At 35.5% G+C, this 15,422-nt stretch overlaps 1 protein-coding gene across 2 annotated transcripts in view; it reads left to right on the top strand.

The window, feature by feature from the left end:
• RTKN2 (rhotekin 2) overlaps positions 1–15,422 on the top strand; it is a 75,634-nt gene that overhangs the window by 31,673 nt on the left and 28,539 nt on the right. For both annotated transcript variants that reach the window (XM_002820911.6, XM_009245580.4), the window contains 2 exons: positions 654–851; positions 13,563–13,657. In XM_002820911.6, coding sequence (XP_002820957.2) covers positions 654–851; positions 13,563–13,657 — 293 coding nt within the window. The remainder of the gene's footprint in view (positions 1–653; positions 852–13,562; positions 13,658–15,422) is intronic.

Raw genomic sequence — 15,422 nt, forward strand, 5'->3', positions numbered from 1 at the left:
TTTTTTTTTTAATATTCCACATATAATTGAGATCATACAATATTTTTATTTCTATGCTTGGCTTATTTAACTTAATATCCTCCAAGTTCATCCGTGTTGTAGCAAATGGCAAGATCTCCTTTCTTAAGGCAGAATGGTTGTCCGTTGTGTGTGTGTATACACATGTACCTTATTTTCTTTATCTGTTTCACCATTGGTGGACATATCCTGGTGATTGTGAATAATGCTGCATTCTTATAGTTTCTTCAATATCTTGGCTATTGTGAATAATGCTGCAATGAACAGGGGAGTGCAGATAACTTCACAAGGTAATGATTTTACTCCTTCCAGTATAAACCCAGAAGAAGGATTGCTGGACCATATAGTAGTTTCCTTTTTAATTTCTTTAGGAACCTCTATACTGCTTTCCATAATGACTCCACCAGTAGTGTGTACTAGGGTTCCCTTTTCTCCATACCCTCGTCAACAGTTTATCTCATGCCTTTTTGATAATAGCCATCCTTATAGGTGTGAAGTAGTATCTCATAGTGGTTTTAATTTGCATTTTCCTGATGTTAAATGCTGATTTTAATGTTACATAAACATAAAAGAATGTTATAATTTTATTTTCTACTGAGTTAAATTTCCAACATTATGAATGCCCTTGTTTTTAGTAATGAAGCAGGGCCAGACTTTCAGATAAAGGTGGAAGTATATAGCTGCTGTACAGAAGAATCTTCTATAACCAACACACCAAAAAAGCTAGCTAAGAAACTCAAGACATCTATAAGTAAAGCTACAGGAAAGAAAATAAGTTCAGTGCTTCAAGAAGAGGATCATGAAATGTGCTTGCTCCTCAGCTCTGCTGTTTTGTAAGTTTTTAATACTGTATTTATGATGACATAATTATACATTCATGATATTTTAAAGTATATGTGAAGTGTATGTTTACTTTATAAATGGAAAAACATCAGGAAACAAAAACAAAACTTAGTTGTTTGACATTTACTCAACTGAGGTATCCTTAATACTCCTTTAAAGGTAGGAAGTTGGGTGAAAGTGTTTTCAGTGATTTGGAATTCTAATACAAGTTGAATATCCCTTATCTGAAAGCCTTCAGACCAGAAGTGTTTTAGATTTGGACTTTTTCAGATTTTGGAATATTTGTATATACATAATTAGATATCTTAGGGATGGCACCCAGGACTAAACATTACATTAATTTTATATATATATGTACACACACACACACACACACACACACACACACACAACCCTTATACATATAGCCTGAAGGTAATTTTCCATGATATTTTTAATAATTTTGTGCATAAAACAAAGTTTTGACTGAGTTTTGACTTCAAACATCACATGAAGTCAGGTGTAGAATTTTCCACTTGTGGTGTCATATAGGCATTCAAAAAGTTTCAGATTTTGGAGCATTTCAGATTTTCAGAGTGGAGATGCTCAGCTTGTATCTACCAAAAAAATGAAATGTTGTTGGAAAGGAACTATGTATATGTCAAAGTGTTTCTTTACATATTAATCTACTAATTAAATTGCTGTATGTATGTCATGCTTTATTCTTATAGAAAATATTTTATCTTTTAACAAAACCACATTATCATTATCATACTTAACTAAATAAATAAGTCATTAATATCCAGTCTATATTCATATTGCCCAATTCTGGAAAAAATCCTGTCTTGATTTGTTCAAATCAGAATCCAAACAAGGTCTACAATATTACATTAAAGTGAGTCTTTTAAGTTTCTTTTAACCTAGTACAATTTCCTGTCCTCTTTTTTTCTTATCATTATTTATTGAAGAGACTAGGTCTTGTAGAATTTTCCATATTTTGAATTTAGTTGATTGCATCTTTGTGGTCTTTTTTTACATTTTTTTCTGGCCCTTGTATTTCCTATAACCTCGCAGTTAGATCTAGAGGACTGATTAGATTCGGTTCTCTTTTAGGAGAATAATATTCATATTATTAGATGTACTTCCTACTAGCTTCTAATAGGAGGCTTTGTCCCACTTTCAGTGACGTTAAAATTGATCATGTTAAAATGTTAGGTGTTGCCAGCCTAACCCATCCAGTATAAAGTTCTCTATCAGTCTTTTATCTAATGGTTTTTAACAGCCAAGGCTAATCATTTATTATTTCATTATGGATTATAATTTGGTGACTTTGTATATCTGTCCTGTATTCTTCTCTTCCAAACTGGAATTCATGCAAAGAATGTGTCCTTGTAAACTCTGTGGATACAACTACAATGACATTGGTGGAGGAAACAGAAGAAAAAATGCCTGATTCTTCTGTTTACTAGATTTTAGAATATTAAGTTGAAACCCTAGCAATCATGGAGGTGATCAGTGTTGTTTATTTGAACTCTTGAATTTTCTTTTCTTTTTCTTTTCTTTTTTTTTTTTAAGACAAGTCTGGATCTGTTGCCCAGTCTGGAGTGCAGTAGAGCTCTCAGCTCCCTGCAGCCTCAGCCTCCTGAGTAGCTAGGACTACTGGCACATGCTACCATGCCTGGTGGTTAATTTTTGTATTTTTCTTGTAGAGATAGGGTTTCACCACATTGCTCAGGCTGATCTCAACCTCATGGGCTCAAGCAATCCACTTGCCTCAGCTTCCCAAAGTGCTGGGATTACAGGTATGAGGCCACCACACCCAGCCTTGAATTTTTATAATGTTTGTGTTTCAATCTGCCGTTCTCTTTGATGCCCAAATTGTTCATCTTTGATCAGTGGGAAACCGTTAAGCTGACTTCTACATCCTTTGACACAACCTAATCTTTGATAGCTTTTTTGCTTTCTGACACAGTACGATGTTCCCCTTTCACCTTGTATTTTTCTGCCAAGACTTGGAAACACCATTTCTCCAAGGAGCGTGGTTTCCTTCAGATACCTTCTTTAAACATTGTATTTGTTTCTTCACAAATAGTTTTATGTTGATGTTTCTTTGGAACACTGTTGATCAAGCTGCATTCCTAGAATTTCTTTGCATGTTTCGTCGAGTTGGCTCTTCAGCACGTCAATAATTTTACTGTAATTATAAAAAGCAAAATGTTTTAGGTATAGATCCTAGAAACGCCAGTCATCAAAATTTAATGAAATTACTCTTTTCATGTGAGATATATTACATGCAAAATATACTTTGGCACTCTAGCATAGTGTCTTTCAATCTCTTTGGATTGATGCTTATGCTAAAAAAATACATTTTACATCGTGACTGAGTGCACAGTTATGTAAGCAGATAGATTTTATGAAGTAATTCTTAACCCTTACTATTTACAATATAATTATCAGGCATTTTCTTATTCTTTTGCTTTCAGTTTTTTAATGCTGTTTGTAAATCATTAAATTGATTTCATGACCCATGAATCATTCCCAGTCCACATTCTGAAAAACAGTCATAGAAGATGTCTTTCCAATATAAATGTCAGTTAAAAGGAGGCAAGAGACCTTTAATTTTCTTCTCTTAGATCTAAGACCATCTTTAAAACTTTTCTGCATTAATATGATATCAAGGATTTGCTGGAAGGTACTTTAATTCAGTCATAAGGTGGTAGAATTAATTCTTTTTAATGATTAGATAAACAATTCTATTTCCAGGTTTAAGCAGGTTTTAGTGCAGAAAGAGATCTTAGAGATAATTACCCAGTTCAATAATTTTTACATTTTTTAAGTTGCAAAACTCCTATTTTAAAAATGACAGGACCAGTAGTGTCTCTTATCCAACTACACTATATGGTAGAAAAGTTACATTTTTCCCTCACTTTCTCATATGAAAGGCAAAGATGTTCATACACAATCACTCCTTTTTGAAAGCTTTTCAGAAACATTTTTGGAGTTTCATGCACCTTTACAGTATGTAAAAACAATGAATGAACTTCTTAAACAGTTTAAAACTTCATTGTTTGGCCACGAATACTCGATTTTTAATTTCTGTAATTTATTACTTCTGTGATCCAACAGAATTAATTTACTCTCTAAGTTTTTGTTTTTCCTTCTGTAATAATAATACATAATAATATCCCAACTCCATAGGATAATTACAAGATTTAATAAGATAATTCATGGATTTGGTTTATAAAGGAAGCATTTTGTGTAAGCTCTGTTACCATTATGGTTACTATTTTTACTGTTCCCAGACCAGTGCTTTTTCTAGGCCTTTTTTTTTTTTTTTAACTCATGCTAAAACTTTACAGTTTAGAAACTTGACATAGGATTATAAAATGTAGCCACATTTTTTCATTTAAACTACGTTTATAATTTTATAGGAGGTCATTTAAATGATGTTAGAAACTATATTTAAGGCTGGGGGCAGTGGCTCATACCTGTAATCCCAACATTTTGGGAGGCTGAGGCAGGCGCAGGAGTTCATGACCAGCCTGGGCACCATGGTGAAACCCCTTCTCTACTAAAAATACAAAAAAACCAGCCCAGCTGTAGTCCCAGCTACCCAGGAGGCTGAAGTAGGAGAATCACCTGAGCCTGGGAGGTTGAGGCTACAGTGATCTGTGATCATGCCACTGCACTCCAGCCTGGGTGACAGAGTGAAACCCTGTCTCAAAAAAGAAAGAAAGAAAGAAAGAAAGAAATTATATTTAATCTATATTTCTTTTTGAAGCCTAGAGGAATTTTTGAGAATAAATTATTGTGCATTAAGTTCTTTTTAATAGACAGGCATATAGATCTTGGAGTGCCTGTTTTTCCTGTTCAGAATTTTTCATTCTATTTGGTTTATTCTGAGTTCAAACACTAATTTTCTTTGTAAACATTTCCCCCTTGAATCTTGCATGCCGTTTGTTTATTTGATACCATTAAAGTTGGTCAAAAGATAAAATAAAACCTTTTACAACATTTCACAAATCATGTCCTTCTAATACCAGCATTCTGTTGACACTGTAGTGTGAACCCAGAGTCTTCTAGGTTAACTCATAGCCCAGGACTACTCTTACCTGATGCTTCCTTAACTGACCACTTTAGCACCATGGTAGGAGTTTAAAAATCAGGATGCATAAGGGGATCAATTTTGTATATTTAAGTGATCTAGGTCAATGCAAAGATTTCTAATACAGCTTTTAGTCTTTAACCAAAATGTACACATATAAAATGATAAAATTTTCCCTAGTAATATGATATGTGACCAAATATAGCCGTTCTTCCTGACAAGAGTGCATTTTTTAGACTACCATTTAAGCCATTTTTTTCATAACATTCCCCTTCCTCCAAAAAAATGTTGTAACAATTGGCCTATTTGATAGAAAAAAAAATGTAGCTGATTAAACTTTTGGGAACTCAATATTAGGGTTGGCTAAAAGGAATGAGTGTAATGTTTTAGAAAGAAAATGTTATCCTGACAAGAATGTTTTAAAAGTGAGGTCACTGTTGGTTTTGGAAGCACTGGCATTGTAGTTAGTCATGTTTTAAAAATGAAGCAACTTGAAATATCATAAAGTATTGTTTGATCTGAAAGAAGACAGTGAACATTTTTGGTAATTTTTAGTAAGCTCCCTGATAAGATTCATTTATTCATTTTATTGTGGAATTTAGCTTACTAAAATTCCTTTAGCCAGATTTTCCCAGTGCATCTAATAGCTGAATTAACTATTTTATGCTCCTTGATAACTATTTAGTACATTATTCTTTAAATATACATCATTTTAAGCAATCATCTTGTGAAAACTGGTAAAATTCAGTATGATTATTTACTTGACAAAAGATGTATTGTTTCTTAAAAATAAGCCACTAATACTACATTTTATAATACTACATTTTAAATATGATTAAAGTTATAAAACGTGCATCCAAACACTTGTTCAGAATACATGGATTATTTATGTTTTGAGGAACGAGACTTTTAAAGATTTGGTGATGTGACAGATAATACAGTTTGTAAACATAACTAAGAAGTTATTCAACTATTATATATAATTAATTAAATCATTGTAGAAATGATTATTCAGCAATTATGTCATTTGGTAAATTCAAAGGTTAATAGGTCCCTGCACTCAAAATTCTTCCAGTTTAGTAAAGTGTAGTCACTATTTGTTTTAAAGGAAAAAGTATCTTGAACTATTTCTTAATGAGTTATAAAGCCAATATAATACACTGGGGCTGAATGAGTTATAAAGCCAATATGATACACTGGGGCTCTCTTTCCAGTATACCTCTTGCAAGCTACAGGCAAGTCAGTTACATTCTCTGAACATCAGTTTCTTCATCTGAAAATGTGGAACAAAATATCTGCCCTGCCTACCTCTAGCAGTTTTTTTGAATCTTAAAAAAGATGTTGCTTGTCAAAGTGCCTTAAACTGCACATAGAGATGAAGTATGACAATGCTTTGCATGCAGTTGATTCCTAGGGGTGGTTTTCATCCTGTTACCACTTAACCACATTAATCATTTTGTTAGAAAAATAATAGGCCCAGTGCACAGTGCAGTCGCTCATGCCTGTAATCTCAGCACTTTGGGAGGCCGAGGTGGGTGGATCACCTGAAGTCAGGAGTTTGAGACCAGCCTGGCCAACATGGTGAAACTCTGTCTCTACTAAAAAAAAATACAAAAAATTAACCAGGCGTGGTGGCGAGCACCTGTAATCCCAGCTACTTGGGAGGCTGAGGCAGGAGAATCTCTTGAACCCAGGAGGCAGAGGTTGCAGTGAGCTGAGATTGAGCCATTGCACTCCAGCCTGGGCAAAAAGAGCGAGACTCCGTCTCAAAATACAAAAAGAAAAAGAAAAAAAGAAAAATAATAGAAACTTGGAAATAGAACCTAGAAGGAAAAAGTTACTCATAGTTTCTAAACCAAATACTTTTTAATCATTTAAAGCTGATATTTTACTTTCAGGTTTTTAAATGTCTAGCTTTGGGGGATATTTAGATAATAATTATACTGCACATTCAACTTTCTTCAGAATTTATTACAGAGTCTTTACATAATTATTTTGATGGCTACATTATCTGTTAGTTGGCTATATCATAGTTTAGCTGTTTTTAGAGGAGGCTATCAATAATTTTTTTCATATTGTTATGTGTCATTCATTGGAAATAGAGGTAAATATCTTACATATTAACCTTAAAGTAGTTAAAAGATGTCTTAGTCACAATCATTTCTTAAGGCCCAAGAAAAAAATTTAAACATATAGTTTGGTTATCACATAATTTTAGTCAATTCCGCCACACAAATTGCCTTCTGAACATGCCATCTCTCCAGTGCACCCAGTACAGATGCAGTGAATAACATAGTTTCTTCCTGTGCACACTAATAGCAGTGTTTAACATTCTACAGTATATTGAAATGACTCTTCCTAAAGTGAAAACTACTCAAATGTTTTTAGTTGTCAATGAGAATAAATTACAGTGTCAGTCCTAAAAATAAAACCCAAAAGTGTCTTCATTCTCTTTCTTTCTGTATCCTACCATTTCAGATATTTTTCTTGATAGACTTAACATACATGTGTTAAGAATAATACAAGTATTAGCCCATCTAATACCTTGACCTCTCAGTTTCATGACCTTGCACCAGTAATCTTGTCCTCTTTCAATTCAACAATCTACCCCATGATTGTATTCTAGATCTTGTCATTACTAGTAATTGCATGTCCTCTGTAATCTTTGTAGTAGGTATCCCACTGTCTCCACCATCTCCCACATTTCCAGGTTCTTCCCTTCAGTACTCTGACTCCAACTTAGCTTAGAATACATAATTTACTGTTTTATCCTTTCCTAGCATCTCTCTTTTTTTGTCATACTTGCCTTGGAAAAACTCCAACCTTGGTTAACTCCTACTTTTAGCTCCTTTGCACTCGTACTTATGAGGAATAGATGAAGAAGCAAGAGAAAAACAGTTATACTTCCTGGTCTCACTTGAGATACATAATCCCTAACCTTAAGTGGGTTCTCAGTATGACCGAGCAATTCTACTGTTTCTATAGTCTTCTACTTTACCTCTCTTCAAGGTAAGTATTTCACATATTCTCCTCTCTAACCACCAATATCCTCTCTCTGCCCCTCATTCATAGCTGATAACTTTGTTTCATATGTCATTGATATTACTGAAGTAATTGGAGAGAAAAATAACCTCCATCCACCAAATCTTCCAGCCTACCCACATCTGCCTCAGTGTTTGCTGTTTCTTGTGAACTGCCTTCACCTCATCTAAGGCCTGTCTACTTGTGCACTAGAGCCCACTTCTCAGTTACTCACAGTAGGCTCCTGCATGTTTCCTCCCCTCCTATCCTACATCACCAACTTTAGTACAGCATCATTTCTGTATACTTATAAACATGCTGAAATACCTTCAATTTCATAACTATCCTTCATGGAAAATAATTTTTTATTTCATAACTAGCCTTCATGGAAAATAATTTTTTATATTCCTATCTCTACTTCCTCTTCTGCCATTCTCTATTGAACCATTTCAGTTGGCTTACCTCATGTTACCTCCATCCTGTCCTACAGAAACTACTCTCGTCAAGATCAACAGTGATCTAATGTTGCCACATTTGATTGTCAGTTATTGGAGTTCCTCTTCCTGGACCTTTTGGTATTAACACAATTGATCACTCTCCTTGAAATACTATTTTTATATGGCGTCTAGAATACCACTTTCTTGATTTTTCTTCCACCTCAGTAACCATTTATTCATTGCCTGTCTCCTTTGTTCATTGCTCTTCATTTAATGGAGTGCTTGTGTCCCAGTATTTGGTCCTTGGACTTCACCTAACTAACTTTCATTAAATTTCATGTATATACTGATAACTCCCAAATTTATATCTCCGATACCTATTCCTCTTCTAACTCCAGACTCATATATCCAGTTGCCTGGATGCATCTAGATACTGAAAACAATCTCAAATAATGCACCTGGATATCAAAAACAATCTCAAACTTATTTGCCCCAAACTGAATTCTTACCTCCTGTATCTGTTTCTCTCTCAGTCAGCCTCATTTCAGTTCATAACAATTCCATTTTTCTAGTTGCTTGGACCAGAAGCCTTGGAGATGTCTTTAATTCTTTCCTTGCTTTCACATCCTGTCTTTGCACTGAAACTTAGAGAATGTATCAGGAATCTGAACCATTTCTCACCACCCCACCACCACCATTCTATTCCAGGCCTGCAACAGCTCTTGCCTGGTCAATTGCAGTAGACTTTTAGTTGGTGTCTTCATTTTTCACTCCTGGCCTCTGTAGTCTGTTCTCCACATAGCAGCCAGAGGGATCATTTAATTTTGATACAAGTCAGATGATAGCACATGACTCTGCTCGGAACCTACCATTTGCTGTACATCTCACTCCAAATCCAGTGTTTCTTACCATGCCCCACCAGGACTGTGGTATTGTCTGTCTGTTTGCCCCCTACTTACCTTTTGGACATCTCAAATCACTCTGCCTCCCTCACTGTACTCCAGTCACAATGACCTCCTTGTTTGTCAAACACACCTAGCATGTACTCACCTTAGCCTTTATATGTATTGTCCTCTGCCTGAAATACTCTTCCTTCTGTTCTTCTTGTGGCTCCTTTCTTCCTTTCAGGTCTTCACTCAAGTGTTACTTTTGCAGTTAGGCCTTCTTCTCCTTTGGCCGTCTGAAATAGCACTCTCCCCTGACCTTAATCCCTTCACCATGCTTTACTTAGCTTCATGGGCCTGATACAATTATATATTTTTCTATCTATTTTTCTTCCTGTATAAGAGAGGAAAAATAGATAAATATATAAATGTATGTTTACATATTTATACGTTCTCCTCCCCCATTTCATTGATTGTTGTAGTTTTAACACCTGGAACAGTGCCTGGCAAATGCAGGCACCCCACTTATTGTCAATAATCTTTTCTTGAAAATAACATATTCTGCCCTAAAGTGCTCACAGTGAGTCTACTTCCCATTATTTTAAGTGGGAAAAGTTATAATGTGTTGTCAATTTAAAACCTCCGTCTAGTTATTTTTTTTTTGAGACAGAGTCTCGTTCTGTCACTCAGGCTGGAGTGCAGTGGCACGATCTTGGCTCACTTCAGCCTCCGCCTCCCGGGTTCAAGTGATTCTCCTGCCTCACCCTCCCAAAGTTCTGGGATTATAGGCGTGAACCACCACGCCCGGCCTACTTTGATTCTTTCTCCACAGTTTTCTTTAATACTTCAACTTTTTTGGGATTTATTATGTGAACAATAGGGAAAAATAAGAGCTTATTGTGAAAGACACTGTAGAAACTTGTTCAGAATAAGTTAATAATAGCAGAGAATGGCCACTTGCCCCTCTCTTAGTTCTAGCAGCAGTAAAGATTTGTTGATACATAGTGAACTTTTGAAAAGCCTAAGTGTGAGTCTGACATTATACCAATTCAGAATGTAACTCGAAAATGTACTCATGCATTGTTTTGTTTAAAATGCTATGTTGAAATTTGGAGACAGAAACATAAATTTTCCTATATAAACATTGACCGGAAACACTGGGTATAGAGAGTTATCTTTGATCTGTAATGATATAGTAAAAGCCAAGGGGCATTCTCCAAGGGAGTAGTATTCTATGAAGTATGCTATTATTTATTGAAGTGCATGCATACTTTGCATACTTACTAAGTGTATGCATATATATTTTTGTAATACAGAGGCTTTATTAAAGATTTAGTAAGAAACAAAGGAGGTTTATGAAACATAACACCTAGCACAATTAATATAAATTCCCATCAGACATCACTGTCTTCTATATCTCTCTTTGTCTCTCTCTCTTTTAATATACTCGTTGATGTTTTGAGATTTTACTGATTTGGAAAATAAATAAAATCATGAAAAAAATTAGGATTACTAGCATAGAAAATACAGTTGTTGCCGGGCGCAGTGGCTCACACCTGTAATCCCAGCACTTTGGGAGGCCAAGGTGGGCGGATCGCGAGGTCAGGAGATCGAGACCATTCCTGGCTAACACAGTGAAACCCCGTCTCTACTAAAAATACGAAAAATAAGCTGGGCATGGTGGCAGGCACCTGTAGTCCCAGCTACTCGGGAGGCTGAAGGAGGAGAATAGCGTGAACCCAGGAGGCGGAGCTTGCAGTGAGCCTAGATTGTGCCACTGCACTCCAGCCTGGGTGACAGAGTGAGACTCCGTCTCAAAAGAAAAAAAAAAGAAGAAAATACAGTTGTTACTGAATATAAATTTACTTTTTATCACCACGAAGTGCCAGGATATGAAATTCATCACGAGAAATTCTAGGTATTTTGGTAAAAGTGCTATTTTAACATAAGTACAACAAAGGAAACTATAATGAAAAAAATGGAATGAGTGTAATGAAGTCCTCCATGTTCTCACACTATAGATAAAACCCTCAAATCTCTGATGTAGATAACCAGAAGAAGGAGATTCATTCTGTGAAAAATAAAAAAAGTTGGATGCTAAAGTAGTAAGGATAGATTTGAATCAGTAATGTGCTATTACAATAAGAAGAGTCACACATGAATTGCACTCAACTTTGATTAGTGTAGAGACGACTGGGCATTTTAAAGGAAAATGAGGAAACTGGGAGAGGTTGAGTCAGGCTCAGAGTTAGTTAAGTGAAAAGTTCCAGATAGTGGGAAGGGGGGATTGGTCCATGTGGAACCCACCTGGGTGTTCTAGCTGGTATTTATCAAAATTAGTCTCCTACCCTCTCACAGAGACTGAAAGACAAAGGCCCTGTTTTCAGCTCTTGATTGGAACAAACAATAAATTCTTTTGTCAGCCTTGAGTTTTCTCAGGCAGGCACTTTAAGAAGACATCTTAGGGATGCAGGTTAGAGCTGCTAGAAACAATGCTAGTGTTTGTTCAGGTCCTTAGAGGCCAAGGTTGAGGCCTAGTTGAGTAAAGGACTCAGAGGATCGTGGCTAGAGTTTGGTCAAAAAGATAGCCTTTGTCCCTGGGAAATTAATATAAATCAGACCCTACCATTCCACTTTTTATCAACTTTCCTATTACACTTAGAATTAAATCCACTCCTCTTCCAGGGCTCACAGACCCTCCAGGTGATCTCATTACTCTCTGTATTTCCAGCCTTGCAATGCACCATGCTTGCTGCTTGCTTGCTGTGCACCAGCCACACTGGTTTTCCTTCAGCCCTCCCTTTGCACATACTCACTCTGCTTGGAATGTTTTCCTGCATTCTTTGCTTGGCTAGATTCTTTTATCACTGGATAACTGTTACCTCCTCAGAAAGTCCTTCCCCAGTTCACCTACCTACCATAGGTCCTCAGTTTTCTCATCTCTTTTGTTTCTTTCATAGAAAAAGTTGCATTCCAGCTTGCAAATGCTGGTATTTGGTTTATTCCTCTGCCTACTCTTTTTTTCATTCTGCCTGCATCAGAATGTAATGCTGAATCTTGTTTACCATTAAATGCCCATCACCTAGCACTGGACTTGGCACATTTTAAGTGTTCAGTAAATATTTATTAAATGAACGGGGACCCTTCAGAGAGACATTTGTGTGAATTAAAACAAATAATTTGCAGATTTTTATTGACAAAGTATAGAGATAAACTTGCTAAGTTAATAACTTGCATCGTTGAAAAATGTCATCTATTATATCTAAATTTTTTTCTTTTTTGTAGTAAAGCATTCTTGAATATACATTCAGAGGCATTAAGTACATTCATATTGTACAAGCATCACCACCCTCCATCTCCAGAAGTTTTTCATCTTCTCAAGCTGAAATTCTGTACCTGTTGAACACTAATTCCTCCTTCTATCCTCCTGGCAGCCACCATTCTAGATTCCATCTCTATGAATTTCACTACTCTAGGTACCTCTTATAAGTGAAATCATGTAGGGTTTGTCCTTTTGTGACTGGCTTATTTCACTTAGCATAATGTCTTCAAGATTCATCCATGTCGTAGTATGTCAGAATTTTCTTCTTTTTTAAGGCTGAATAATATTCCATTATGTATATGTATGTGTATATACACACACACAAACACACACCCCACATTTTGTTGATTCCTTCATCCCTGGATAGACACTTGGGTTTCTTCTACCTTTAGGCTATTGTCAATAATGCTGCTGTGAATTTAGGTGTACAAATATCTGAGTCTCTGCTCTCAGTTCTTTTGGGTATATATCAGAGTAGAATTGCTGGATCAGTAATTTTATTTCTTATTTTTTGAGGAACCACCAAAATGTTTTCCACGGAGATTGTATCATTTTACATTCCGACCAGCAATGTACAAAGGTTCTAGTTTCTCCACATACCAGCTAACGTGTTACTGTTTTTTTTGTTTGTTTTACTAATCTTAATGAGTATGAAGTGATATCTTATTGTGGTTTTGATTTGCATTTCCCCAATGACTGATGATACTGAGCATCTTTTTATGTTTTGTTGACCATTTGTCAACAAAAGAGAAATAGACATTTCTCTTTTTGGAGAAATGTAATGCGTCAGAATGTAATGCTGGATCTTGTCCTCTCTTTGGAGAAATGTCTATTCACGTCCTTTGCTTATCTTTAAATCAGGTTGTTTATTATTTGTTTTTGAACATACAAATATTTTGTGTAGTAGTAGAAATACAAAAATACTTAAAACATGTCTTCTTTCTTACTATTAGTGGTGTAAAGTATAATTTGCTAGCTCACACTACCCTAACCTTGGAAAGTGCTGAGGATAGTTTCAAGACCCATACTCTGTCTATTAATGGAAATGGTAAGTACAGTATATATTTTACTTATTACATATATTCTGTCTATATTTCTAATTATAGTGTGTTCCCCTCAAGTGGATATCGGCTTAAATAATGGAGACATGAGTGATTCTGTTGGTTCTTTCAAATATATCTGTCCCTCTTCCCCAAAGGAGAAAAGTTTATTTTCCTTTCTCTACACTGAGATTTGCTTGCAAGGCTTAGTGGGAAAAGAAAGGTTTCAGGTATGCTCAATCCTTGTTTTTGACTTGGAATTTATGACTTCACCACTCTTCTAGCTAGAAATTAAAGACCTGACTTATTTTTAAATTTGAAATCAAGGAAGCCAGCCTTTCTGTTGGTAGGAAGCAGAGAATGTAAGAAAGAGAAAGTAGGGTTAAATTATCTTAACCTTTTTCTCTTTGGATGGCGGTGGTAGTTATAGTTTACCTTTTTTTCTTTGGATGGCAGTGGTAGTTATAGTTTATCCAAAATAAAGATATAGGAAACTGAAGAAGGGGTTTAGGTCATTAGGAAGATTTGTAAAACTTAGCATGAGCACTTGCTACTCTCCCAGGTTATTTTACTCATGATGAAAAAATATGGAGCAGTGCTGGTAAGGCAGTTTGGAAGTATGATTTGGGTTATTTACTTCTGTTCATTTTCTCCAAGCAAAATAAATAAAAATATGTGGTAAAGTCCTAATTTACTTACTGTTGTAAGGATTGTGGCTCTGTACTGATAAGATTGATAATGTTATACCAGTATTTTTTTGTTTCACAATGAGAGATTATGTTAAAAATAGGGAAAAGTTCATGAAATGTAAATATGTAGTTTAAAAAATAATTATGAGGCTAGGTGTGGTGGCTCATGCCTGTAATCCCAGTTCTTTGGGAGGACGAGATGGGAGGATCACTTGAGCCCAGTAGTTTGAGACCTGCCTGGGTAACATAGTGAGACCCTATCTCTACAAAAATAAAAAAAAAATTAGCCGGCCACGGTCGTGCATGCATGTAATCACAGCTACTCAGGATACTGAGGTAGGAGGATCGCCTGACCCCAGAAGTTCAAGGCTGCAGTGAGGTATGATTGTACCACTGTTCGCCAGCCTGGGCTACAGAGTGAGACCCTGTCTCAAGAAATAGAACATGTCAAGAAATAGAACATTACTACCACTCCTTTCCCTCGGTTACCCTAGGTGTACATATGTCTCCATTTTTATGGTATATACTTCCTTGCTTTTCTTTATGGTTTTATTAATACCATCTTTGTGTGCTTCCCTAAATAATATAATTTTGCCTGATTTGAACTTTTGAACTTTGATATGGAATCATGTTGTCTTAGTAATTTGCTTTTTGTTCATCATTCAGTATGTATGCTTTTCATTACTTATAGTATCTTACTGTATGATAGTATGTATTTATCTCTTAGACTGATTTAATTATTCTTAATAGTTACAGGGTTCTTCAGCTTTTCTATTTCTTGGGTCAGTTTCAATAAGTTCAATAAGTTTTTATAGATATCTACCCATTTGATCTAAACTTTGAGATTTATAGGCATTAAATTTTCTATAATATCCTTATATCTATTGAATTTCTGCAGCCTCTGTAGCTTTGTTCCCTCTTTTCCATTCTGATATTTGCTTTCTATACCATCTCTGTTTTTTAATTCTCATTCTTGTAATAGATTAGTCAGTTTTACTCACCAGTGTGTTCCATATTTGCTAATTATTTGTTAGGAGTAATGATTGTAGTCTATATACTTTATATTACTACAAGAGGTATGATA

The sequence above is a fragment of the Pongo abelii genome, chromosome 8 (assembly GCF_028885655.2).
Source record: "Pongo abelii isolate AG06213 chromosome 8, NHGRI_mPonAbe1-v2.0_pri, whole genome shotgun sequence".
Taxonomy (NCBI): domain Eukaryota; kingdom Metazoa; phylum Chordata; class Mammalia; order Primates; family Hominidae; genus Pongo; species Pongo abelii.